The 27,159-nt window shown below is 38.9% G+C and overlaps 3 protein-coding genes across 4 annotated transcripts; 2 read left to right on the forward strand and 1 right to left on the reverse strand.

Moving 5' to 3' along the window:
* The first annotated feature begins 8,447 nt into the window (after nucleotides 1–8,447).
* LOC105694648 (myosin-9-like) lies at nucleotides 8,448–14,026 on the forward strand. Its single transcript, XM_012415515.1, has 6 exons — nucleotides 8,448–8,593; nucleotides 8,713–8,824; nucleotides 9,308–9,462; nucleotides 11,213–11,414; nucleotides 11,629–11,711; nucleotides 13,362–14,026. The coding sequence occupies exons 1-6, from the start codon at nucleotides 8,448–8,450 to the stop codon at nucleotides 13,603–13,605; spliced, it is 942 nt and encodes a 313-aa protein (XP_012270938.1). The 3' UTR covers nucleotides 13,606–14,026.
* A 260-nt stretch (nucleotides 14,027–14,286) lies between these two features.
* On the reverse strand, nucleotides 14,287–23,400 carry LOC105694708. The gene is made up of 11 exons (XM_012415627.2): nucleotides 22,608–23,400; nucleotides 20,790–20,894; nucleotides 20,291–20,429; nucleotides 19,204–19,371; nucleotides 18,563–19,097; nucleotides 17,703–18,260; nucleotides 17,097–17,480; nucleotides 16,815–17,003; nucleotides 15,649–16,505; nucleotides 15,101–15,544; nucleotides 14,287–14,974 (listed from the first exon to the last, which is right to left on the reverse strand). The coding sequence occupies exons 1-11, from the start codon at nucleotides 22,619–22,621 to the stop codon at nucleotides 14,780–14,782; spliced, it is 3,588 nt and encodes a 1,195-aa protein (XP_012271050.1). The 5' UTR covers nucleotides 22,622–23,400; the 3' UTR covers nucleotides 14,287–14,779.
* On the forward strand, nucleotides 23,395–25,557 carry LOC105694709 (ras-related protein Rab-18-B). 2 transcript variants are annotated; one of them, XM_012415629.2, is made up of 5 exons: nucleotides 23,395–23,526; nucleotides 23,651–23,871; nucleotides 23,984–24,101; nucleotides 24,366–24,683; nucleotides 24,769–25,557. In XM_012415629.2, exons 2-5 carry the CDS (start codon nucleotides 23,804–23,806, stop codon nucleotides 24,928–24,930), a joined length of 666 nt encoding a protein of 221 aa, XP_012271052.1. In that variant the 5' UTR covers nucleotides 23,395–23,526; nucleotides 23,651–23,803; the 3' UTR covers nucleotides 24,931–25,557. The 2 variants fall into 2 exon arrangements, with proteins under 2 accessions (XP_012271052.1, XP_012271051.1); XM_012415628.2 differs by having other exon boundaries at nucleotides 23,416–23,871.
* The last annotated feature ends 1,602 nt before the right edge of the window (nucleotides 25,558–27,159 follow it).

The raw sequence follows: 27,159 nt of genomic DNA on the forward strand, positions 1-27,159 counted from the left end.
GAATTTCAGGTATTGAGGATCAATAAGGGTCAGAATATTATTGCAATAGAATGAAAAACAATTTAACTGCAAGATGGAGCCCAAAGGCCGAAGACCCACGAGATCCTCGACGCGACAACAGGGTTGTTCGCGTTGACTGCACTTTCTACCCTCGAGGGTAACGAGGGTACTACACTTTTCTTAAAAAGTGCAGAAGATACACTTTCGTCGACGTCCCGAACACCAGCAACCCCACGAAAGTCCAAGATGACCGATTTAGTAGAGCGGTACGCGATTTTGCGGTTATCCGTATCGGGCGATGATGAATACGAAAATGTAATGCTTCCTCCAGCCTTCCTTCTGGGCGGTCTTCGTTTTCTTCAAATCCTACAATTCGTTCTATTACCTTGTGATTGTAGAAGATGAAAATTCCTTTCACGAATTTCAGGTATCCAGGGTCGATAAGGGTCAGAATATTATTGCAGGAGAATGGAAAACAATTTAACTGCAACAGGGAAAAATTATAGTTTAGTTCATTCCAACAGCGGTTAGGTAGTAATACATAATTATTGTAAATTGTTTCAAACATTACGTACAAAACTAAAACGCAAAATCGTTCTATACACGAAGAGGATGCATTAATAATTACTTCTATTTATATTACGTTGAGATGTTGGCATATATTTTATATTTTCCTGTTTGTTGGTCTTCTCAATTTTGAAATTTGCCGCCAAATTCGCGGGCTACCCTTCTTGCCCTCGCTCGGGATCGAGGGTAGAAAGTGTAGAGAAAGTGTACACTCGGGGTAGATGCCCTCGTAAAACGAACAGCGACGTCTGCGTCCCTTCCGTCGAAACGAACCCCAAAAGGTACACTTTTCGTAAAAGTGTAGAAAGTGTAGGCAAAACGAACAAACCTAACGTCTCTCTACTCCGGACAGAATCCACAGGCTCGTACCAAACGACGAATCCATATTTTTCTCTAATCTTATATTATTAATATAATAGATAAGTTGTCAGTATTCTAAAGCTTCGTCGGTCGCACTCGGGACCCTCGGGTTTCCTCGCGAGTCTAGAAGCATACATGGAAAAACGATACGCTCAAACAATTAATATGTCGTAGGTGTAAATATAAGTATAGCATTACGAGCAGTGCGCACTATACTCGATATATGTACAAAAAGAATCCACGGGATGACTGTGAGGGCCTTTCCTTTGTTTTTCTTTCTTTTCACATCCTTCCAGTAGGGGAAAGTCTCCTGGTACCGGACACCTAAGGTTTTCATTGGATAAATAAAAAAAAAGGAATTCTTTTGCTTAAACTAGCGCGTCAATCGGGCACATACTTTATTCGGTCTCTTTTCTCTTTTTGCACTTACATTGCTTTGTCGCATTTCTGATATAGCAAATATTGATAGTGTCCGGTATTATGTGCTGTCCGGAGCTAGGAAATTTCCCCCTAAACTTTTTCTATACCTCGACGAATTCACGTAAAATCATTTTAATGGCTACGGTTTGTTTTTCAATTTTTGGAATTTTGGGTTGTGTCCTTATTCCATGAGAAAAATATTTCATTGAACCAAAGAAATATTTCTTTGAATAGTCTCAAAGAAATTTATCGTTAATTCAAAGAATTATTATTTGACAAAAGTAAGCTCGAGTTAATTGAACGGTACATTTCTTCATAATTATGATAATTTATTTCAGTTCATTTGAATCAAATAATTATACCTTGAATTAAGAAAATATTTCTTTGGTAGTATTCAAGGAAATATTTTGTTCGGTTCAATGAACTTTTTCCTCGGTGTGGTGTTTATTATTTTATTACGGTTTTTTTTACGTTTGGATGTGACTTTTTAATTTGATTTCCAGTCGCATGTTTTCCGTCCAAGAAAATCTTATTTCTTTTTACGTTCGGTTTATCGGACCCACGTGCTGTGTGCTGTATGTGACCACGTATACCTTCCGCAATTACCATTTTGTATATATATATACGTAACACGCGAAATTGCTATAGGCGATTTATAAATTATTTATAAATGCGCTTCCAAGTGCGAGACTTGTAAATACTTGTCGAATAAAGCCATTGACGAGCACTGGGGTGTCGGGATAAGTTATGGCTAGCAATTAGTCTCGGGAGTGTATCGTTTAATTTTATTCACTTCATCTCTCCCAATTTGTCTCGGCTTGGCGCGTCTTGTAATAAAACAAAGTATTACTTACTGTCGAATTCACGTTAATTTGTACATGAAATCTCGACCGTCATTTGTCTCACTTCCATGGGACAAACTTGGCAAATTGAGATTCGATGTTGAAAGTAATTTGCATAAATATTTTATCCACTCTATCTTGGCCCGAAGCGTCTGTCATGACGACGCGAAGCTTTCGCAGGAGACGCGGTTTTTCAGGTTTGAAGCGTTACTCTGTACGTATCTTAGGCAAGGACTCATAAATTATTTACGAGGGCCGAAGGGCGCTTCGGGCGCGATGCATCTTGGCAGGATCCTCAGAAAGTGGGCGATAAAATTTTTTCCTCCGCTCTATTTACCGTCACATCCTGTACGGGTAATAAAACGGTGCTAAAGGAGAAACGGATCGAATGCCACGACCCCGTGCAATGATCGCTCCGGTCAATTTTCCCTCATTGTGAGGAACTTTAGTCATCGTCCAGAGCTTTGGATGGCACCTAAGTTTAAGACATCAAAATTAATAGGCGATAAGAACACCTTATCCGACTCTCTTTCACAATTGAATACATTATCTACCAGGAGTCGATGGATAAGCTTTATACCGACCATCATTTATCGATCGGCAGGCTGTAAATCGGCTTTTTGAAGTGAAACTTCTTATGGCACAGTGGGAGGGTAATTGAGGGTAATTGAGGGTAATGCCAACCACTTAAGACTTTAACACAATAATATAAAAAATATCAATGACAGCTTTATCATTTTCAGTCAAATAACAAACTTAAATTATTACTCTTTATGACTCAAGACGAAACAATTACATTGATAAATTCGTTTCGACGGATTTCAATAATTGAAAAAAAAAAGGTTTGACCGATGTTGCCGACGAATGTTACAAGTACTGACCACTTAAGCCTACAAGACAATGAAATTAAAAATATCAATGACAGCTTTATCATTTTCAATCAAATAACAAACTTTAACTGGTGCTCTTTATGACTCGAAACGAAACAATTACTTTGATAAATTCATTTTGACGGATTTCGGTAATTGAAAAAAAGAAAGGTTTGACCGATGTTGCCAGTACTGACCACTTAAACTTTTAAGACAATAAAGAAAAAAATATCAATGACAGCTTTATTATTTTCAATCAAATAACACACTTAAATTATTACTCTTTATGACTCAAAACGAAACAATTACTTTGATAAATTCATTTTGACAGATTTCGGTAATTGAAAAAAAAAAAAGTTTGACCGATGTTGCCGACAAATGTTGCTAATACTGACCACTTAATCCTTTAAGACAATAAAATAAAAAATATCAATGACAGCTTTATTATTTTCAATCAAATAATAAACAAACTATTACTCTTTATGACTCAAAACGAAACAATCACGTTGATAAATTCGTTTTTATGGATTTTGGTAATTAAAAAAAAAGAAATGTTTTACCGGCATGTTGATGTGTCCGGCAAATGCTGCCAATGCCGGCCACGATGAGAACAATACCGGCCAGCGGAATTCCAAGCAATTTTTCGGACACGTCCACCTGGTGTGTCCCATCCTGTACATTCCTGATGGGCCTATAATCCGCACACGGTACCTATACCACAGTTTGTTCGTTCCTTGATTAATCGTTAATTTTTCGGCATCTATTATTACAAAAGGCTATCATAGAGGATACGACTAGAGATTCTGACATCACAACGTATACGAAGAGAATAGTAATGGTCACTGTGGTTTTAATAATAATTAGAACTCCTAGAATGGCAACTATTACGATTCTCTTCTCTTAGGGCAATTTGCGAGAAATCCCAACCGTGCAGCCGAAATTACCCGCCAACGTATCTCAATGAAAAAGTATTTTTAATTTCATTAAGCACGCTTACTAAAACGCGAATACAGTTTAATATATTCAAACTAACTGGACAGCATAACTGTACGATAATATATACACTAATTAAGGTGAAGTGAAACCCCCTTCAAATCAGTCAATTCGAATACAACACTTTTTTTTAAGGGTATTAAACTAAACTGTCCGAAACTTTGACACGTCACTCCTGATCATGTAAGAATTGTCCTAACACATTCAAAATTTGGATTTTTGGACAAAATTGTTTAACTTACCCCAGACCAGAACCAAAATGGCGTCGAGCTCTCATATTTCGATCAATATTCAATTATCGAAGGCTCTGATATGAGAAACGAAAGGGTCAGGACAATTTTACGACAATTTAGAACACTCTGGTAATCGATGAACTCGCATTTGAACGGGATAAAGGCAAAAGAAAGTTGTATGCGCTTCTATGCTAAAGCGATGGGAATACAAGGTCTCGGAGTGAAAATTTAATTGACCTGGAAATCACAGATGGCGCAGGGGGTCCCTCTGCAGTCAATTAGGGCCCCAGAAAGCATGAATTCAGAGGATTTCTGGAGTTTTACTTGGATTTCTTGATATTTATTGCACAAAAACGGCAGGTGGAGAATACCATTTGGTACAATATCCAATATAATTCGACACAGCTGTCAATATGAAAACGAACGTCGGCAACGTAGGCATTTAGAAAAATCTCCATCATCGACGTCGATCAAGTTCCTCGACGTGTTTCACTTCACCTTAACCCTTTCGATACTACGGGTGACTATAATCGCCTGTTAAAATTCTATATTAGATCCCAACTTCAGTTGAAGTTTTTGCTTTTGTCCTTTCTTAGACATTTTAACTTTTCGAGTAATAAATTTTAGTCATAACTGACCCATGCTGTAGCGCTGTATTTGCTATTTGAGCATCCATATAGCGGAAGCCCTAGTAGCATAGAATAATTTCGAAATATTTCTTTGTAATTTTTGCTAAGTGTCTCAAGTGACAGATTTTATAAGACTTCTTGAAGATTTCATTCGAAGATATTTGAAATATTTCTTGAAAATCTCAATGACATATTTAGTTTCAATAATTTATAAGCATATATAGAAATAANCGATATTCGTTAAATATATAGAAAATATAGAACAAATATTTTGTGCTACTAGGGAGCATACAAGGGGTCGATTTTCAAGTCCATGGGGATTTTTTTCGCATACCAACAGATTCGTATAAAAAATGTTGCATTGTTGCGAATTCAAGTCAACGTTTGAAAGCCGTATACGAAACTGTCAATTTTGCACGCGAAAGTTAATCGTATGAACCAAAGAATCGGGTCCTTAGCGAAAGACGTAGCCATATCGAAAGGGTTAATCGACTTTTTCCTAAAGTAGCTAAAAATAGAATGAAGCCAACGTTACCGAAAAACATGCTCTTAAATTAATCGACCTTTACGATATATTCATTTAATCTGCGAGTAGTAGATAAAACGTTAATCCAAAAACTTGAGGATTATCGGGTCGAAACAAGTGGAATGAATTCATTTTCGACTGTTGGTCGAAGTGACAGGCCAAAAAAGAAGGGAATTTTTCCCTTGGCGGCGAAATGGAGCGCGAAAAAGACTTCATCCGGTGGGGAAGATGTGGCGAAAACTACCCGCGAGAAAGTTCGAGGAAAGTACTTGGAGCGAGAATTCTTGGCTCGGTTCCCGCCCGGGCACGCAGTTACGGACGAAGAACGAAAGAAGCTCGTCTCCAATGGCTTCGGGAAAACAAGTGACGAAATCTCAGGACAAGGGATCGACCTAGGGCAGGAAAAAGTAGGTAAAGGCCCGATAATATGTGAGAACCTCCCCAGAAAACTTGTGCCCAAAGGTCAGAGAACACAAGGCGGATGCTGCGACACGTGGACCAGAGTTCACCCGTCGGCCGATCAGCTGATTCGCGTCAAAACGTCGGCCATGTCTTGCAACTGTCAAACTCATTCAAAGATGCATTCTCCAGTAGACCTGGCACATTCCGATCGACATCGATTACATATCCCGAACTTGGGCACCCCTAACTTGCAAACTCCTCCCTCTGGGCGATCGACAAGTACAGGTAATGCAATTCATCCTCGTTACTCGCTCTCCATTATCTTCCATCCAGAAATTAGTCGGCAGAGAACGAATATAATCGACTTTATTATTTACAGAGACTTTGTTAGATGAAGGGATGAGTCAATTTCAGATGCTTTCAATGATTCCGCTTTCTTCTGGGTTTTTAGATATTTCCGGCGGATTCAATGGCGACACTTATCGATGTCCTGGCCAATTCTGTCTTGGTGCAGAGAGATTCATCAACGAGGGGACCGTCAATGGCTTAACGACGCCGATAAATGTCGTCAGCGAGTTACAAGATACCGCCATTAGCGGGCGAATTTCTTCGAAAACCATTAAAACTTTTATATCAAACCGCTCCCCCGTCTTCTAGAAAGGGAAAAGACCGTTCCTCCGGACATTTTTTAACATTTTTCCGCCCCGAACTTTGTGGAATTACGCAACAGGATTTAAATAAACTCGCCGAACAAGTGGCCGCTTAATTATCTGGAAAGCTGTAAAGAATAGGGGGAGCTTTATATAAAAGTCCATTGGAATGAAAAATCTTTTAAAGAATGATTAAACTCAGAGCCCAGATGGAAACTTCGGCAAAAAGACGAAATTCATTTCTTTGTAGCGTGGTTCCCCTTTCAGCTTGCGCGTTTATTTTTCTTGTAGGAAACTGAAAATAGAGCGAGTCGGTTGATTGAAGAAAAAATCTTTTCCTTCCTCAGCAGGATACTCTTGATTACAAACCGTACAGAAATGAATTTCGCTTACATTAAAGCAAATATCGAGTCATTCGTTTCGAGAATCTGAATTAAATATCGTCTTTCAGATCATCGATCCGGTTGGAGTACGCCAAATGTTAACTCCGCTCAGGACTTAACTTGGAGACAAGGTAAAGGGCTCAGGTAACATGAACATTTAACGTCAATATATAAAATTAACGTCAATAATTGAAAGTCAACGTTGAAAACGATAGACGACAGCTGCAAAACCGTACTTAGGTACTGATAAATCGGCCATACTGGAAAACTGTCATCGAATTATGATCACGATTCCGATAATTGAATTTATAACATCCAAATGTTCCTCCAATTTCACGGGAATAATATGTATATTTCATTACAATATCGTCTAATGTTAATTGCATGTCCAGTAAACCGATGATTGTTAACACATTCGCGACCGCTGACGTGAATTCACGTCTTTTCAAGTTCTATTCCTGGTTGCCGCTGACGTGAATTCACGTCATTTTAAATTCTATTCCTGATTGCTGCTGACGAGAATCACGTCCATAACGAAACACGATACAAGTTTGCGGCAACCAGTTTCAGAATTTCATTATTTTCCCCGGTACTCAGTATTTGAAAAGGAAAAAATTTGCCGGTCGCGAATGTGTTAAGGTGAAGTGAAACCCCCTTCAAATCAATCAATTCGAATACAACATTTTTTTTTAAGGGTATTAGACCAAACTGTCCGAAACCTTGACACATCGCTCCTGATCATCTAAGAATTGTCCTGACACATTCAAAATTTGGATTTTTGGACAAAATTGTTTAACTTACCCCAGACCAGAACCAAAATGGCGTCGACCTCTCATATTTCGATCAATATACTATTATCGAAGGCTCTGATATCAGAAACGAAAGGGTCAGGACAATTTTACGACAATTTAGAACACTCTGGTAATCGATAAATTCGCATTTGAACGGGATAAAGGCAAAAAAAGTGTTGTATGCGCTTCTATGCTAAAACGATGAGAATACGAGGCCCCGGAGTGAAAATTTAATCGACCTGGAAATCACAGATGGCGCAGAGGGTCTTTCTGCAGTCAATTAGGGCCCCAGAAAGCATGAATCCAGAGGATTTCTGGAGTTTTACTTCGATTTTTTGATATTATTGTACGAAAACGACAGGTGGAGGATGCAATTTGGTACAATATCCAATATAATTCGACACAGCTGTCAATATAAAAACGAACATCGGCAACGTAGGCATTTAGAAAAATCTTCTTTATCGACGTCGATCAAGTTCCTCGACGTGTTTCACTTCACCTTAAGAAGGGCATTTGCGTATGAAAGAGAGAAGAAAATGTATTTAGAAAAAACGTCTTGTTTCCATTATTTGATCAACCATTTGCGTAAACAGTAGTCGGGAAAAGATCGAGGACAATTATTCACATAACTTTTTCGATTAGAATATTCATTCAGAATATAAGGAATGATCCCGATAAAGGAGTAAAAATCACTTAAAAGGGAAAAAAAATCTATTTCCTTAGCAGAAAGAGGCGATCCTGCGTTTCCCGACCTCGACATGCACCTCGGGATGATTTTTGGCATGAATGCGATAGATTCCGCCAAGATTTTGGAATCGTCCCCTGCGGAAGTAACCCTGCTTAAATTAAAGTACTTCGAAGATAGGAACACGGTCGTGCAAGCTCGCAATGCGAATCTAATTACGGAAAATAATGCACTCAACGAGCAGTGAGTACCCGTTGAAAGTTTTCGCAAAATGCCTGATTATTTATTCGCGTTATCGATTCGAGTAAGCGCACGAGAGAACCTTTAAGAGTTATTAATCCGATTGATCAATTATTGCACAGGCTTCAAGGAGAAATGGCGAAGAGGAAGGAACTCGAGGAGAAACTGGCGATCCTCCAAAAAGGTTTCTCCGAAGCCCAGAAAAAGCTCGAGGGAGAGAGGAACCGAAACACGGTAAAAATTCTTATTATCCTTATCAAGAATGTATAATATTATCATCGAAATAGCATGCAACACGCGGGAAATCCCAATACCCCCTGTACTACCTCTGGGTGAAATGCACAATGCTTTGCAATTCTTCGGAGACATTCTAGTAACATATTCCTAGATATCTTGATCGACGGAAAAATTCAAGCGACCCAAGCGAAGTGAAATATTAAAAAATGCACATCTCTGTATTAAATGAACCAATCGGTTTCGTTCATAGCTTAAAAAATGCAGAAAAATCGTCCACTCTCGATGGCCTCGTTAAAGTTGACTTTACTCATTCAAGAGGTTCAAAAAACAACATTCATTGTCCAATTTGACACGCCAGGCTGAACATCGCAGATAATGACTAGGTCTGAGTTTCGCGCCTCTATATATATATTTGGCGCGAAACTCTACCGAGTTTCTTGATAAGTCGATGGGTATTACCCCGTGTACTTTCGGTTATAGAAAGAAGAGCCAAAAATCTGGAAAGATACGGAAACAACCACGGAAGGTCTCAACCATACTCGAGATCGCGGAATTCAAGAATGGGCGGTCTGCAACGCTTGCCAAAAGATATTGGAAGGACTTGGCAAACAGGAGCCGACTGTCACTATCACGAAGTAAATATGAGCCTAAACATAAACCTTGTCAACCGCGCGAATCCGGCTATTTTAAATTTTCCACTTGCACTTCTTGTAACGTGGGAATTTATGATACGAAAACGATGAGATAGACACCTGTTCAGCGACATCGGTAAAAAGGATATACTGCGAATCCAGATACACAGCAGATTTTACCATCTTCGCATACGTTCTTTTAACCCTTTCGTTACCTTGGACGAGATATCTCGCGACCCAATACTGGCCGATTGACGCTTTTGACGAGATATCTCGCGATCCGATACTGGCCGATCAACGCTTTTGACGAGATATCTCGCGACCCAATACTGGCCGATCAACGCTTTTGACGAGATATCTCGCGACCCGGTAGTAGCCGATTAAGATGAAGTGAAACCCCCTTCAAATCAGTCGATTCGAATACACTTTTTTTTAAGGGTATTAGACCAAACTGTCCGAAACTTTGACACATCACTCCTGATCGTCTAAGAATTGTCCTGACATATTCAAAATTTGGATTTTTGGAAGAAACTTTTTAACTTAGCCCAGACCAGAACCAAAATGTCGTCGAGCGGTCATATTTCGATCAATATACAAATATTGAAGGCTCTGATATGAGAAACGAAAGGGTCAGAACAATTTTACGACAATTTAGAACACTCTGGTAGTCGATAAACTGGCATTTGAACGGGATAAAGGCGAAAAAAGTGTTGTATGCGCTTCTATGCTAAGAGGATGGGAATACGAGGTCTCGGAGTGAAAATTTAATTGACCTGGAAATCACAGATGGCGCAGGGGGTCCCTCTCTGCAGTAAATTAGGGCCCCAGAAAGCATGAATCCAGAAGTTTTTTGGAGTTTTACTTCGATTTCTTTATAATTATTGTATGAAAACGATGGATGGAGTATGATATTTGGTATAATATCGAATATAATTCGACACAGCTGTCAATATAAAAACGAACATCGGCAACGTAGGCATTTAGAAAAATCTTCTTTATCGACGTCGATCAAGTTCCTCGACGTGTTTCACTTCACCTTAACGCTTTTGACGATAATCTAGCTTCCTAGCACTGATATTTTGACATTCTAGACAAATTATTTTGTGTTCTGCCTTTGAGTTTTTATGTCGCTTATGGTATGTCTTGAGCATTATGTTATGTTTTGACGAGATATCTCGTCAAAAGCGTTAATCGGCCAGTATTGGGTCGCGAGATATCTCGTCAAAAGCGTTGATTGGCTTGTATCGGGTCGCGAGATATCTCGTCAAAAGCGTTAATCGGCCAGTATTGGGTCGCGAGATATCTCGTCCAAGGTAACGAAAGGGTTAATCGAGACGTTGACATCGATACGAAGAGTGTAGAGAAATTTTTAACTTCGAGAAATCATCACCGTAATCTTTTTTTCTCCCGTCCAATTACGCCACTCTTTGCAAAGCCCCTTGCCTTTAGTTATGCCCTAAGTGGAGAACTCAAATGGTTATCTTTCGGGTATAATGAGAAAAATCGTTTCGAGTGATTGACAAACTTAATTGTGCCCATAATTATGAAAGTGGTCTAAGTCAAAATTGAAAAAAAAAAAATGAGTTTATCAGTTATTTCACGCCACATTATTTCAAACTAAATTAATTCAATGTAATTTCGAAACAAAAAATATATGACTTAGACCACTTTCATAATTATGGGCACAATTCGAGAATTCTTTTAAGGAAACATTCGCCCCGCTTTTATCATGATACCTGACTTTTGCAATTAGGTCCGAACTAGAAAATCTGGAAAAAGACATGCAGACTCTAAGAGACGCTATGGTGTCGAGAGAAGAAGCTTGGGAGAAAGCCATGGAAAGGGAACAGAATTATCGTCACCATCTGGCTCGTCTCTCGGCAGAAGCAATTACCAGTCGACATCTTCTGGAATCTCGTATAAACGAGCTCAAAAGTGTGACATTGGATCTCAAAGTAAATCCTGAGATATTTCACATTCCTCTTCCTACAAAGCCGCGATTTTATCATTTGCCGTTCCCACATTTACTCGAGGGAAAGATAATGCCGATGATAATACGGATACTTCGTCCAAGCTCAGCAAACATTTTTCTCTTCGAAGTTAACGCACTTTTCTGCTTTCAATGACAATAAATCGCTGGAATTAGAATCTTAACCCATTGTTTCGCAGTCGAAAGAAGCGGACCTAAGGACCATTCAAAAGGAGATGACTATACTAAAGAAAATAATCATTAAGCTGGACAATCGGCACAGGTAAACGCGATTATTTGCGCTGCAATGATAACGATATCATTCGTATTCAATTAAATATAAGTCAGCACAAATCTTCAATCCTGTAGGACAGGAATAATTTCACCTCAAAACGACCATACTTGCAGAATTGAATTTCTCCCTGATTCTTGTAATGAAATCGTAATAAGCATCATTAATTAAAGTAACGCAATGAAACCATACTAAAGAGTAGGGATGCGACGAGTTGACTTTACCAACTTGAGTTACTTGAATTCGAAAGCATTGTCAATTGTTCGTTAAATATATAGAAAATATAGGACAAATATTTTGTGCTACTAGGGGAGTTTGCGTAAGCATCATTTATTTTTTGTTTGTTTAGAGTGTTTCGTCCCAATTCCGTAAATTGTAGGATATTGCGGGAGAATCGTAGAATATTTCATGCCTTTTATAATTTATTTTATATTAATTAACAAATTTTAAATATCGCATCAAATTATTCCTCCATTCCTATCAGGTAATTCTTGCATTTTATTTTCAATTGCTGAAAAAGTCACAAATCCCGTATTATTCCGCAGGGTTTCAAACGAAAATCTTTAGCTCATACTATTGTTTATTGAAATTAAAAAGAATTAGCTGCTGATATATGCTGTCGATATTGTACGGGTAGAATGAAGTAAGATATCTTCCTAATGCACAATTGTTGGTCCCATGATTTCCCGCTTCTTACGTTTTATGTGCGTACAGTTTTACATTTAGCAATGTAGTTTTAGAACTCAATAATGTGCCAAACAACGATAAGGTATGAAATGAATAAAAGTGAGAAGGATTTCAAATATAGATACATTTCGTTAACCCTGTATGGGCCCGTGTAACTTTCAGGTCACATTTTAAATGAAAAATTTTTTTTTCATTTGCATATATAGGTTCCTAATTGCTGATTTTTCGTTCCCCCAATTTTTTTTTATTTAATGAAAAATTCGACCCATAGCGGGTTAAGGTGTTCTTCTTTGGCTAATTTTTCATTTGTTAATTTTTCCCCCTGAATGATGAAAAAATTTCAGATAAAACTGATGAAATATAATATTAAAATACTAAAATTTGACATTCAGGCAGACAAATAGTTATGACCAGCTTTTTCGTTATTTTCGCCATTGTACGGCGAGTAGAACCTATGGCAAGTTGGCGAGTAAAACAATTTGAATAACGATTACTAAAATAAACAAATAAAGCGCGATCGATGCGAGTAATTCGGTCTGGCCGTTACACTCGTAAGTCGCATTTGTTCGTACTAAAAACTCGAGTTACAATAAAAATGACTCGAGTTGGCTCAAATTTAACGAGTTAAAATACTCGACTCGTCGCATCACCACTAAAGAGAGGATATTTTATTTCTTAAATAATGTTTTAACTTCTTTAGCAAGCTCAGCTGCACTCCATCGCATTTAATTGCTTTTTATGCAGGTCATTGAAATAGATTCATTCGTGCATCTTTGAAACTAGAAGCGACTACAATAAAGAATCTTGCAAGCGTAGAATGCTTATATTTAATGCAATGTCTGCCGCTTCAGTTTTAAAGTCGACCTCCATCATTAATTAAATGCATTAGAGATCAAATTTTATTTTTCTGGAACCTAAATTGATTTCAAGCATCTAATAAGAGATTATTTCTAGGGATATTGAAGAGAATTTCGACGTAAGCCACGTGAGCAACAATTTAAGTGAAAAGGATCAAAAAGTAATTGAAGATATCGTACACAATCACTTAGCGCAGAAGAAGCCAAAATTAAAGACCAGAGCCCATAATGGAGAATGTCCTTCGATTGTGGAGACCTTTAACACACAAAACAGTCCTCGTGTAACAAAACTTCTAGTTTCTGAAAGAGAGACCTTAAGCGTGGCAAAAGGTCTCCATTAAAAAAAAAAAACAATTGTATATCTTGCGCAACTAAAAAGGACGCCCAAGTTAGAGGAATGCATCCTTACGTGTCTAAAGAGTGATTTAAAATAATTTCAAGATTACTGCGTCCAATGAAAAAAACAGAAAAATCTTCTCATATGCGAAGATCCGTTTTGCGTTTTATGTCAAAGAAGTACTTCGTGAAGAACGTTGAAAATTATTTGTAGGTATCCGCGAATACATGTAAAGAATTATATGGTAACATGGAAGTTATAAATGTACGAATCAAGCCGTCTGTCATTTCCTATCTGCACAACATAATGAGAACTTTACTTTTTGCGTATACAATTAAATCAGGACTCCACAAAAATCTACTTTCGCCCTGCAAAAAGAGCGGTACTTATTATATCAAATAAATGCTTAATTTTTGGTCTCAAAACTGCATTTCATTGTTTCAAGAAATTACATAATTGCTATAGAAATGTCCCACTTTCCTTAAAGACACTTTTAGTAACAATTGAATATAATTTCAAGATACGACAAAATGCTCTATCCACTGAAACACTGAGTCCACGGGAGTAATTTATGTTTTAGCGTTAGAAAAAAATAAGTTTTCGAACTCTCTTGGCGGCGTCGAAGGAATAACGAAATATCGTACAGGTTTTCCAAAAAATAATGGCAGATATGCTCGTGCGAATATAGCTTGCTAATCCTTCGCAGTGTTTACTTCATCATAAACGTGGTACACGTTCCTTCACTTATACAAAAAGACCTCACGGTGCGCGGCTATACACGGTAACGCATCATTTATCTTACACGAGATTCAACAATGATCGAGTAAAAAAGCCATCGCTATTCGCGCGGTAACAAGGATCGGTAAAATATATATGATATAGCGATATCCATAATAATATAATCTAATAATCTCTACATCATAACGTATAATCTTTCATATAAATAATAAATAGGATAGAGGAAACTGACGGAGAAGACAGATAAGAGTGAACATCAGCTGGGAAGAGTTGCAGCTTAAGGTTACGGTCCGTGCAAAAAAACGGATACTATATCCAAGTGTGACAACGAACGAACGAAACATTAAAAGACGGTCTAGAGTAGTAATGGTAATTATAGTGAATATACAGCTGGTTGATTTGGCATAGTAGTCTAGAGCGTTCTAGCGTCGACGCGATGGTCAGTGAAGATCGTCGACCCAAGAGGTCTCTAACGATTCGATTAAAGTGCGAACGAAGGCCATTTCCTTTCTAGCATTCTCCAAAATTACTCGGGGATCTTGGGAAGTACATCGCAAGATATTCGGTGCCATCACCATGGCTAAGTTGTTCGCATCCATCTTCGTTCTGGCAACCACTTCGGGTCTGGCGAAGATCTGTACAAAGTAGATGTTTTATATCAACAATAATAAGGATATTTCTGCATTATTATAGAGCCATGCGTAGTGTGCGGTCACTTGATGTTTAAACATTTATTTTTGACAAAATGTAGGATCACAAACCTGCAAGAAGTTGATGAGATGACAGAGTACACGCCGATTTAAGTCAGGAAGTCGATCGACTAATGCAGCTACATTTGCGGCCGATGCCTCAGGATCGTCGTGTCTCATGGAAACGCACTCGGTGTAAAACGAATCCGGAATAAGAGGCTCGTAAAGCTCACGCACCCACAATTTTAAAAGAGAAGCTGGTGCGTGAGCATCCTGGGACGCTGCTAGAATGGCAGCATCTTCGAACCTATCCAAACAGGCCTTAAGAGCGCTGACTTCATCCGCGTCAGCTGACACTCGGAAAATACCCTCCGTCAGGGTTCCACCTCGAACGAGTACTTGTCTTGTCAAGGTAGTTTGCACCCAGGGTAACTCGCGTTGAGGAAAACGGTCACGCTGCAAAGCCATCACTTCGGACAGCGTTGCTCCGAACATGGACGCACGGAATATTTGGGACTGTAAAAAGTATTCGACATTATTAGACATTCAATGGAGAAACATAAAAACAAGTATTCTTTTCATCTTGTATCCTATTTAATTGTACATCAAGTTTGACATACCCTCGCTTGGTCGATGTCCTCGAGAGTAGCTTTACGTGGTTGTCTTTTGCCATGAGCCCCGATCCTCTGTAAACGACGGCAGGCAACGGTAGCGTAATGACTGACTTGAACATGAATTGGCCATTTTGCAACCTCAGGGAACTGGAAGTTAGGATCTCTGTGTTTATTCATATACCCTTCGAGGTAGGGCTCAAAGGTAGCACTAGGAGGAACAAAAGCCAAACACACGGCCATGAGCTCCCAGCCTCTCCGAAGACTCTCCTTCCTTGGATTCTCAGTCGTTTGTCGACAAATCTGCACGTACAATTCGTCCCTCAATGGTGCTTTAGCATAGACGGTGTTAACAATTTCCATAGCGACTCCATCCAGAGTCATGCCAACGGTGGCTTTACGATCACCCATATAGACCTGGACGAGGCGGAAAAGATTGCAGGCTTCTCGTTTCAAGAGTTTTTCTCCGTCGACGACAACGAGCATAGGTTGCGGTATCGGATCTTTGGACCAGCTAAGAATATCGCGAACGCTGAATTTCTTCCTGAACAAGAGTCTCAATCCTTTGGGCCTTCCACAGTTGAGATTGAGATTATCCTGGGCATATTTTTCGATGTCACCTCCCGTAGTACTGTCGTCTCTTCTAGCTTCGTCTAGATCTACCGTGTCAGTACTGGTAACACATCGTAAGGCTGGACCTACAGTAGGTGCAGGGAGTGAAACTGGTCTTGTGGTAACTATATTTTCCCTTGGCTCCGTTTGAGTAACTATCGTTGGCGGTGGCGGCGGTGTCACTTGTGGCCTCGTTAGAGTGTCTGCCGTATCGTAATATGTTGCCAATGCCGCAGTGTCGTAGTTGCCCAGATCTGAAATAAAAAAGTAAATCATGAGAATGATCATCCGTGGATTATTGCTCATCTACATTATACATGTACAATATGGTTCAATTTATCATTTATGTTTAAATGAAACGTTTTCTAACACTATAGATTGCTTGCTAAACACAATGAAATAGCTCAATTTGCAAAGCTTTACGGAACCCTCTCTGGATGATTTCAGTAACTATTACACCATACATTTACGTACAAATTAAAGAATGTAATTAAAAAGGTCATCAAGGACCCGCTTCACATCAATGAGCGTATAAAATACTAACAATGAATAATTGTTCGCACCTGCATAAGGATCTTCTAAATACTCTTGACTGGACGAATCGCCTTGATTACTGGCAGCTTCATCATCGGCGAATTGATCGTCAGAATCATCATCGGCCCTTCCTCCTATCCCACCACCTCGACCACCTTCCTCATCCAAAGAATCGTCACCTTCTTCAGTTAACAATGGATCTCCGAATTTGTAGCAGCCTATATAAATATCAAAGCAAGTTTTACCGATATGCAAACAGATCATTAGAGAAGATATCGCCCTTCTCGAGGGGCCTTTGTCATGCAAATTACCAGAAAGCTTTGCCTGCTGCAAAATATAATGCTGCAGCGGCAGAAGGTGGTCCGCATCGACCAGGAGGTTTCCGTAGAAGGGCGACGGAGGTGGACTAGGGTTTCCATTGCTACGTTTTTTCTTCCCATTGTCGGCTTCAGCGTGGACCTCGATTTCCTCGCCGATAGCACTGTTGCTGCTACTGTTGCTGCTGCCGCTACTGCTGGTGTTGCTACTCAACCGCTGCCTAGATTGGTCGTGACTCTGGCTCACCAAGTAACGTTCGTGCATCGAATCATCATCCCTATCGCGTCTCCTATTCTGCTGCAGATGCTGCTGCTGCAACTGCTGCATCTTTTGCTGCTGCACGAAGCTGTAGCTACGGGCCAAGGGCTGCGAAGCACCTGAAAAAATGATGCAACCTTTAACTACAATTACATGGAACTATGTATCCCTTGATGGAAAAATTAGGCTGAATCACCCTAATATCACACCCAATTTGACGGTAATACAGTTGGGAACTTAAAAAAACTACGCTAGAAAGTGTGTTCCTACTAAATGTAAACTGAAAACTCAGTCAAAACTGTCCATTAAGGTTTGAATGCTTATCTAAGAAATATTCTTACAGTCCAAGGAATTATTGCACGCTGTGGGTCTCCGAAACTCCTTCTCTCTATCCCTCTCCCTTTCTCGCTCTCGCTCCGAGACATCGACGCTCCTTTGTTTGGGTGTATTTCCAAGTATAGCTGCACCTCTTATAAGACTTTTAGACGGTTCATTTCTTTCAGCCAACATAGCGCCATACATATCCCTGACGTTTGCCTCTGAAAGCGACGCCGAACATCCGTGGTGCCGTCTACCGATGCTACTTATGCCGTCTTGCTTATTCGCGTTTCTAGAATGCACCGAGCCCGGATAGAAGGACGGTGAATTTGCCTTGTCCAAGCTGTTCACTCTTTCTCTATGTAGCTCTCTCTCACGGTGATAACGATTGGCAGATTCCACAAGAGAACCGTACTTATCACCCTGAACCTTATAGCTGTGGCTCAGCTGAACGTCCGGTGGACGATAGGGTGGCATCTCTTGCCTGAAGACTTTAGATTCCATTACAGATTCCCGATATGGCGATGTGCTTGGCTCCGGCCCGTAGGATCCTCTGCTACTGGTTGACCCATGGTCCCGACCTATAATAAAAATTCTATAATTATTAAAATACTCAACTAATCTACTCGATGAAAATGTCGCTTAGAGTACAAGGTTTCGTATAAAATACAAAGTGCCTAGTCAAACTTATCTTGACAATAAACTCGATCGGTTATTATTTTGTTTTTTAATTCCAATGCCACGATCAACCCTAACCATGCTTGTCAAAGCTATAGCTTAACTTTTTCTTACGCAACTTAAACGACTAGTTTAAAAATATATGACATATTTACTGCGCTAGTTTTTAATATAACGTGCAACTTTCAAGTTTCTACTTTTTTACCATTTTTACTTCGATCCAAGTCTAGGTTGCCAGCCCTGCCATCTCTCTGGGGTTCAACAAAAGTCTTCTTCTTGAAGAGAGGAGTACTAGTGGAGAGAGATAAGCCCAAAGGAGGTGGATCACCAATTGGCAAAGACTTTTGATTTTTCACACTCTCTAAGGTTCCGCTTTTATGACCCCTCCCTTCCAGGGTGCCACTGTGTTGTCTGTGCGAAGATTGCGGTGGAAGTGTTGGTGGTTGTACAACGGACCGATGATGATGTCGATGTGGCGAATCCAGTAATCGATAACCCGTTGACTCCAAGGATGTACGACTGTGAGAGACCGAACTATCGCTGGATCTTCCTGAATCTTGAGAGTGATTATGGTGCCGTCTAGGCGCTGGCTGCTCATGATGTCTGTGATGATGCCTATTGTTATGATGGTGATGGTGGTGGTGATGATGACGTCTCGATGATGGTGATGGAGAGGGTGGCGATGTCTGCAGGTCTGCACCCAATCCGGAACTGCGAGGTTTGCATGCACCGTCACTTTGCTGCAAACAAAATTAATTCTTCTTCTAAACCATCTCGGTTAAGTTAAATTAGTCAAACATTTTAATTATAAGACATTGTTAAAGTATTAATCCGTTGCATATTCACCAGAGGAGAAGCTAAGCTAGGATTTTCTTGATGATTAAAACGTGTAGATCGTCCAACGGTTGGTGCTTGAGTCTGTGTTGAAACAGACTCTTTCTTCTTAGGCTCAGGCGCTATCTGAGCCTCTCCACCAAAGCCACCAGCTGCCGGTTCTGTATTTTGTTTCAACGTCTACACGTCGAAATAATAAACTCATTAATACATTATTTTAACTCAACCTCTTATAGTACTGGAACCTCAATTATTATAAGAGAGAAATATTGCACTAAGCAAAATTGTGCAATCTATAACAAAAATTGTAAAGACTCGGTTAAATTGTGAAACATTAAATTAAGTATTGACTGCATTTTTATCTAGAAGTTCATTTATAATTCCGAAAGTCGCATTACTCATAAAAAATTTGCAACAAGTTTACACATTTGATGATAACAGCAAAGAGCTTAACAAAAGACTACAGAAATTCTACATATAAATCTGTAGACATTATAAAAACTATATGTATCATACTTAATATATGCGACACTTGATATTTTACTTCACTTTCCTTCCGAGTTTGAGTATAGGTCATGCTCCTGAATATTTTTACAGCGGGAGCTATACAGTATAATATAAACCAGAGTTTTTTCTCCCAGCTACAAATACCTATTTATAGCTGAGAGGAGAAAAGCTTCTCACCAATATAATACCATCTCACAAAAGAGTTGGTATGTATGGTTTAGTGCGCCCACAAATCACAAAATGTGGGTAAATCTCGCTTGCTCTTACATCACAACATTGAAACTTTTAAGTGACGAATCAAAGGCGCACATGCGCACGAAAGTGAAAAGCCTTTGATAAGATATCTAAAGGTTATTGATGATATTTGACTCACTTTTAGCAGTGAGGCGTAATCGGAAGAAAAAAGGAATCTGACTCAGTTTCCAATAATCAGAATTGTATGATTTTTTTTGGCAGTGGAATGTCTATCTTTACTCACATTTATTCTTTAAAATAATTGAGAAATAAGCGTTATCACGAAGTGGGCTACTGAATATTTGAAAACTGCTCTTTTTATTTCTGAATAACTTACAAAACCAACTTCTGCACTTACTTGCAATTTAGCCAAGGGAATAATATCGCAATCCGTAGGACGATGCCACACTGTTGTCTGAGATGTTGCATTATAATAATAGAACCTTGATGTTTTCTGGTCAAATAATTCCCACCATTGATTGTCGTCCGTTTTTTTTCTAAAATATTAAAAAAATATATATACAGAACTTATTATCACACACAATTAATCTTCAATTTTCGATTCATTCAATTTTTTTATTCAGAATATAAATTAACAAAATTAACTCAGACTTAATAAAAAGAGGACAAACTGGCTGATCAAGGTAAAGCTTAAGATGGAACAGCTTTCTCTGAAGTAATTACACAGTAATCGATTACAGGCTTTGGCATAGTCCCGGACTCTCTCTACCAAGAGAAGAAAGTTACTCTCTGCTTTGAGCGAAAAAATTTGTACAAGATCAAATGAACATTACACTTCATACCTCCATAGAATGAAATGTAAGTAAATTTAGACAGAAGACAAGATTGGAACTTACACAGGTACACCGGGTGGTGGATCCCATACACATTCTCCCGTCGTAAGATTAGCATACATATGTTCCTTCGTCCTTGGTTCGATGATCTCCACCCATTCCATTTTGCTGCAATTGATATTAAACTAGATATATTATTAAAATAGGTATACCCCTTAGCATTATATTCTTTTACATATGCTCTACACTTGTTAAACCCCAACACCAATGCAATTTCTTACACATTTTAAAGTACATCGGTCAACATATGCAATAGATTACATGTTATCAAAGTATCCAGTATCGTCAAGACTCTACTGTATCTTACTAAGAATCGCAGAGCTACACATACTCCAGACTCCATAATTGCATTTTAGCAGCGGCCATTACTAAACTGTATGTAAATGACATTTCTAAATTAACATTTTTATTTCTAATGTAATTTTCATTAAAAACTTCATTGACAAGTTCAACAGCTAATGAGACAAAGGAGTGTATCACATCTTTGTAAAAATATGTATAATACAGGAACATGGGTTTTTGTCCAGTAATAACTTTAGTAATTTAACATCTAAACATACACATAGTAATTTTATCGTTAGCATTGGGACTTTGTACCCTTTTCATTCTAAAATTTCAATATTTATTACAAACTTTCATTCTGAAGATAATCTGTGAAAGTACAAGCCAATAAGATAATAAAAAATGTACTGTTCCTTCTATTGCATCATACCTGATCAAGAACTACAAACTGAAACTAAAATTAATACCAAGTTATAAATAAATTAAATTTCCAAACATTCTTAAAAGTTATTTAAATTTGCAAATTATAAAACAATCGTTTTGATAAGGTGTAAAATTCTTCTCAAAAAGAATTTTCCTGAAAATTCTTAACGCTATCACTTTATTACATGCTGTAATTTAGTAAAAAGGTTAAAGTGAATGCCAATCTAGAAGGTTATGCCTGAAACAATGGTTCCTTCGTTCCAATTTTATTATAGTTATAAATAAAACATATTCATTCCGTAATATATATATTAATAGAATCCCTTCAATCTAATGTCTGTACATTTTACTTCCCTAAAATTTACATGCTCATTCATATTTTTGTTAACAATTGCTCATACCAACATCAAAGAAAATGAACAGGAAGAGCCGTAATATATATAGTTAACAAGTAAAAAACCGTCAACCGTAAATAATTACTGAAAAAAGGATATACAGATGATATCAAAATTGTTGGTCCTTTGAAGCGAATTAATTTTTTAAAAAAATGTTGGAAACCTCAAGATTTTTCTATGAGAAAATTGAATCGGTGCTGATTAGTGAAAGGGTTCGCATTGACAGAAAATTGGTAACTAAGAAAACTAAAAGACAAGGCCCAAAGCGAGGGTGTCCACCCCCACCCTGGTGTCGGTAATTGATAGGAATGCTGGCTGCAGGATGGGAACGAGGTGACGTCACAGGCGAATTAATTGAGTGAAACAGGGCACGCAAGTCAGCCTGATGCCCGATTCTAATCGCGTCGGCCTAACGCTCATAAGCCGAGGACACCGCGAGGAAACTCGATTAAACACGGAGAGAAACTCGCGGCAGAGAAATCGCAAAGTAGGGGGTAAGCGTGCGCCGTCCCACCCAAGCCCGAAAGAGTTGTCAGCGTCGTAGAAAGGTCGGTTCGGTGAAATAGATGTTCCTAGGAAATCCATGCAGCGGGCAGGACGAGGTCAAGGAGAGAAATCCAGTATCGATCCGACTTCGGCAACGGCACCGTGCCCCAGAGTGAACCCGTCAGGCCGTGTCCCTTCGTGCCGCCCTTCTCGGGAACTCGCGAATCCGCCGTACCTGTCGGATGCCATCTCGATGCTCTCCCTCGTTGGCTCGAGACTTGGCCTCGCTGTCACTGAACGACACTTTGCGGAACTTTTGCCGGCACCTCACGCTACTGATATCGCCGATGCGACGTCGCGAGCATCCATTTCCGCGAGCGCCGCGAACGATGGATCGCTCATGGCAGCCCCGAGTGGGAACTGCCGGCGGCCATCTTGCCTCGGACCGATCCGAGAGGTTAAGACCGACTCGATATTGCGAGAGATTTCGATTGACTTCGATATCTCACCGATGTCCGATCGACTTACGACGAGTCGTTCTTCGATTTGCCCGACACAAGCTACCGACGGTTGCGCCGCTCGGCGACGGCGACGCGGATTCGCTTCTAATTACCGTCTCCTGTCAACCGATCGGTGACCCAGTTTTGCCCGATAAAGCGCATTCTCCGACTCACGGATATAGCTTATCAAGGCGCGCTGTTTAACCGCGACAGTCGACGCGTCGGGGAGCGTACACCCGTTTTACCTCGCAACCGTTGGCGAACTTTAGCGGAATGTCACAGAATGTTACAACTCCTTTAGTAACTGGATAATAAAAATAGTGTCATTTGACATTGGACGCCTCGACGGGGGCTTTTGTTAGGTTATGAGTGTAGCGCCATCTGCACCTTTGCATTTCCTCGTGTGCTCTCCAGAATGACGTCACTCTGCATCCAATCGCAATTGAGGATCCGAGGGTAATCTACTAGATTCTGGACCAATGAGAGTTGTAGGCGAACGTGCGCCAGATTGACAACTCCCTACTACGAGGAGCCGGTAGGTTGGAGTCGGATGTCTGTGCACATTATTGCTATTAACTGTCTTTGTTGCACGCACTTTGCGAACGATAGGACGGTCTCCCAGGTAAAAGAGAGAGAGAGCAGATTAGGCAGCCTGTAAGTCATAAGCTCATCGGCGATTAACTCACGCTTTAAAGAGCTTCCGTAATCCGATGTGTCATGCGTTAGACTTTTTGACGCGATTACATTGTTGATATTCACGTTGTTCATTGACTACCAGACCGTATCAGCACATCATCTATGACGACGCAAGAAGACCTTTGTTGTACCGTCTTTGGATAAAAACCTAAAACTCTCTCAGTGAAGTCTCGTGCGATTTTTGAAGACCAGAAGTGAAAATTACCATTGGACATTAAAGTGCGATTTTCCAGTCATGGATGACGAAGTTTTAACTACTCTGAAGATTCTCATGATAGGAGAATCTAATGCGGGAAAGTCTAGGTACACCTCTCTATTTTTTTTAGCACGCCATGAACTCTGAGTAGTATTTTTAGACGTACTACAAATGCTATAAGAGTATGGATAAAACGGTATGGCATGTATCTGTTTTCAGTATCTTGCTGAGATTCACCGAAGATGAATTCTGGGAGAACATGCAAAGTACCGTTGGCATCGACTATAAGACTAAACAAATAACGATTGATGGTAATACCGTGAAATTAGCTATTTGGGTTTGTAGATATTTATGAATATAATTGTGCATTGCTTTTAACCCTTTGCGAACGGCAAATTTCTCTAATGGGAATACCAGATAGTCGGAGTAAATTTAGCTTTTCGGAGTTATTTTCCCCTAAGTGATTGAATAAGATCATGCCGCCAGGCTAGCGATGCCGACTTCTACGACACTCTGAAAATGCCGCCACTGTGGTGGTACCGATCGCAAAGGGGTAATATAATAAAGCCATTTATTTATGGAGGTTCCTTTACTTTTATAGGATACAGCTGGTCAAGAGCGTTTTCGTACTCTAACACCTAGTTACTATAGAGATGGGCAGGGAGCTGTTTTGGTATATGATGTTACAGACAAGAACACATTCGTTAAACTGGAAATGTGGTTAAATGAATTAAATACCTACTGTAATAAAGCAGACATAATTAAGATGATTGTCGGGAACAAAATAGATTTGCCTAATAGGGAGGTTACCACAGCAGAAGGCCTACAATTTGCTAGGAAACATCAGACCTTGTATATTGAAAGCAGTGCTAAAACGGCAGATGGTATACAATGTTGTTTTGAAGAATTGGTTCAAAAGGTTGGTACCAAAGTTCAATTAAAATTTATACTTACGCTGATATTGAGTTATCATCATTCATTGTTCCGTAATTAACAATTCACAGATAATACAGACTCCTGGTCTTTGGGAACCTCATTCCTTGCAGGCATATGGTAATGGAAATGTGAGTGGAGCACGACATCGAATGGGTAAAAGGGGAGTACAGTTAACGGATGATTACCAGACACAAGATGCATATTCAACCTGCTATTGTAGCTTAGTTTAGTGTATTATAAGTTCTACTGTAACACTGAGACCAAATGGTCACTATAAAGATATATCTAACAGCAACATGAATGGAGTCATGGAAGAAACTTGAAAAATTCAACGTTGTGATAACTCAATGGTATATTTCTGACAAATACGTGTATCTTTGAACCTTTTGTCACAACTGCTTAAAAGTGTAACAATCCAAAATTCTATTTCACAATTATTGCGCGCAAGTCATCTGTGATGCAGTTTGAAGTCTTATCAAACAAGTCGATTTAAGTCGTGTAAATACTTTGTATATGTATATAAAAATAGCACTTTAATAATTCTTAATATAAAATATAATATAGCAAAAAAATAGTAATAGAAAAATCATTTGCTTTCTTTCAAAACTATACATTTTCAGAAATATACATATGTATGTGTACTTGTTATAAGTCTATCTCTTCATCTTCTTTTCTTTCGTTATATAAAAACAAAAAATTGTAGTAGTCTCAAAATCTACTGGACCAATTTTTATCGGATAGTTACAATTATGTTCCTTGTAATCTTGCGAAGGACATAGGCTTTATTTTCAGTTGTCTTAGCACGAAGGAACACGCTTAATGGAAATGGGGATGGAATAAACAAAATATTATTGTAATGTATTGTTTAGTACCTGACCAATCAAAATTATTTTTAAAATGCGAAACAAGCCTAGGCAATGTTGAGCTAACAGCTACTATTTTTGGTTAGATTAATCGAACCTAACACTTTAACAAAAGAATAATTTTTCATTTATTTCTAGGAGAAGTGTCATGAGTAAACACCATTGGAACAAATCTTTATTCATTATCTTAATATTGTGATACCGGCAATGCCATTTAATACTAACGTACAGTCAGATTCCAGATTCAAGAAATATGCAAATCTATTGTCGATCAATTCAACAACTATAACTTAGATATATCAAGCAACTGCAAATCTTGTGCTTCATGTTTCTCGAGCTAAAAGTTTAAAGAATTAGGTGTGAAGGTAAGATTACAAAATCATACAGTTAATATTATAACAATTCTAAATACGCGCATAAAACTAAGATAAAATACTAAAAGAATTAAAGGAAAGAAATGACTGAATCATTGAAATGTGTATTAGTTGCCAGCCAAAAACACGGAACTGAAATATTAAAGTATAAACGTGTTGTCATAACTAATAAAAGAATGAAGGTTTATGGTAAATGGTCTAACGAAAAGTTACTCACCTTATTAACTGACCACCTTCTCAAAAGATCTAGAGCCAAACCTTCTCTCATTTATGAAAAATTCCCTGCTATGCAACCAAAACTTAAAGTAGTGATTCTTTTAAATCCAATTATTCACCGTGAGCATTATGGTGAAAAGGTTTTAACAAAGTTACATTATACGGGTACTATATCCAGGTTCTTAAAATAAATTTTAATAAGTTGTAAATTATAATCAACGGGAAAAGTGATTTTCATTTATATCGTGATTACAGGAATGTCTGAAAATGATATTACGAGGGGTGTCTCAAAAGTAAGTTCCACTACTTTTTTTTTTAAATGAAAAAACGTTCAAAATTTTGTATACTGGTATATTTTGAAAGGTACATATGTAACTTATCTTTCTACATAATCGCCTTGAACTTCGATACATTTTTGGTACCTTGAAAACAGTTTTTTTAGACCCGTGTCAAACCACTCTTCCGGCAAACTGTTCAACCATCTTTCCACTTCTTCATTCAGTTCATCCTCATTTGCAAAGCGTCTTCCGGCAAGATGTTGCTTCAGCTGCGGAAACAGGTGAAAGTCACTTGGTGCAAGGTCAGGGGAGTAAGGTGGATGTCCGAAAACATCCCATCGAAACTTCTCAAGCAGCTTTTGAGTCTGGTGAGCGGAATGTGGATGAACGTTGTCGTGGAACAAAAACACTGTTTTTTTCAATTTTCCCCTCCTTTTGTTCTGAATCGCCCTTCTGAGTCGGTTTAACACCTCGCAATAGTGTGCAGATGTTATCGTGGTATTATGGGGCAGGTAGTCGATCAACAAAACCCCCTTGGAATCCCAAAAGACTGTTGCCATAACTTTTCCAACGGATGCTACAACTTTCGCCTTTTTTGGAGGTGGTTCATTTTTGTCTTTCCACGCTTTACTCTGAATTTTGGATTCGGGTGTATAGTGATGGATCCATGTCTCGTCCCCAGTCACTATTCGGTCGAATAAACCATCTCCCTCGTCGTCGAAAAATTG

The sequence above is a fragment of the Orussus abietinus genome, unplaced genomic scaffold (assembly GCF_000612105.2).
Source record: "Orussus abietinus isolate OABI.00-Male unplaced genomic scaffold, Oabi_2.0 scaffold312, whole genome shotgun sequence".
In the NCBI taxonomy this organism is placed as follows: Eukaryota; Metazoa; Arthropoda; class Insecta; order Hymenoptera; family Orussidae; genus Orussus; species Orussus abietinus.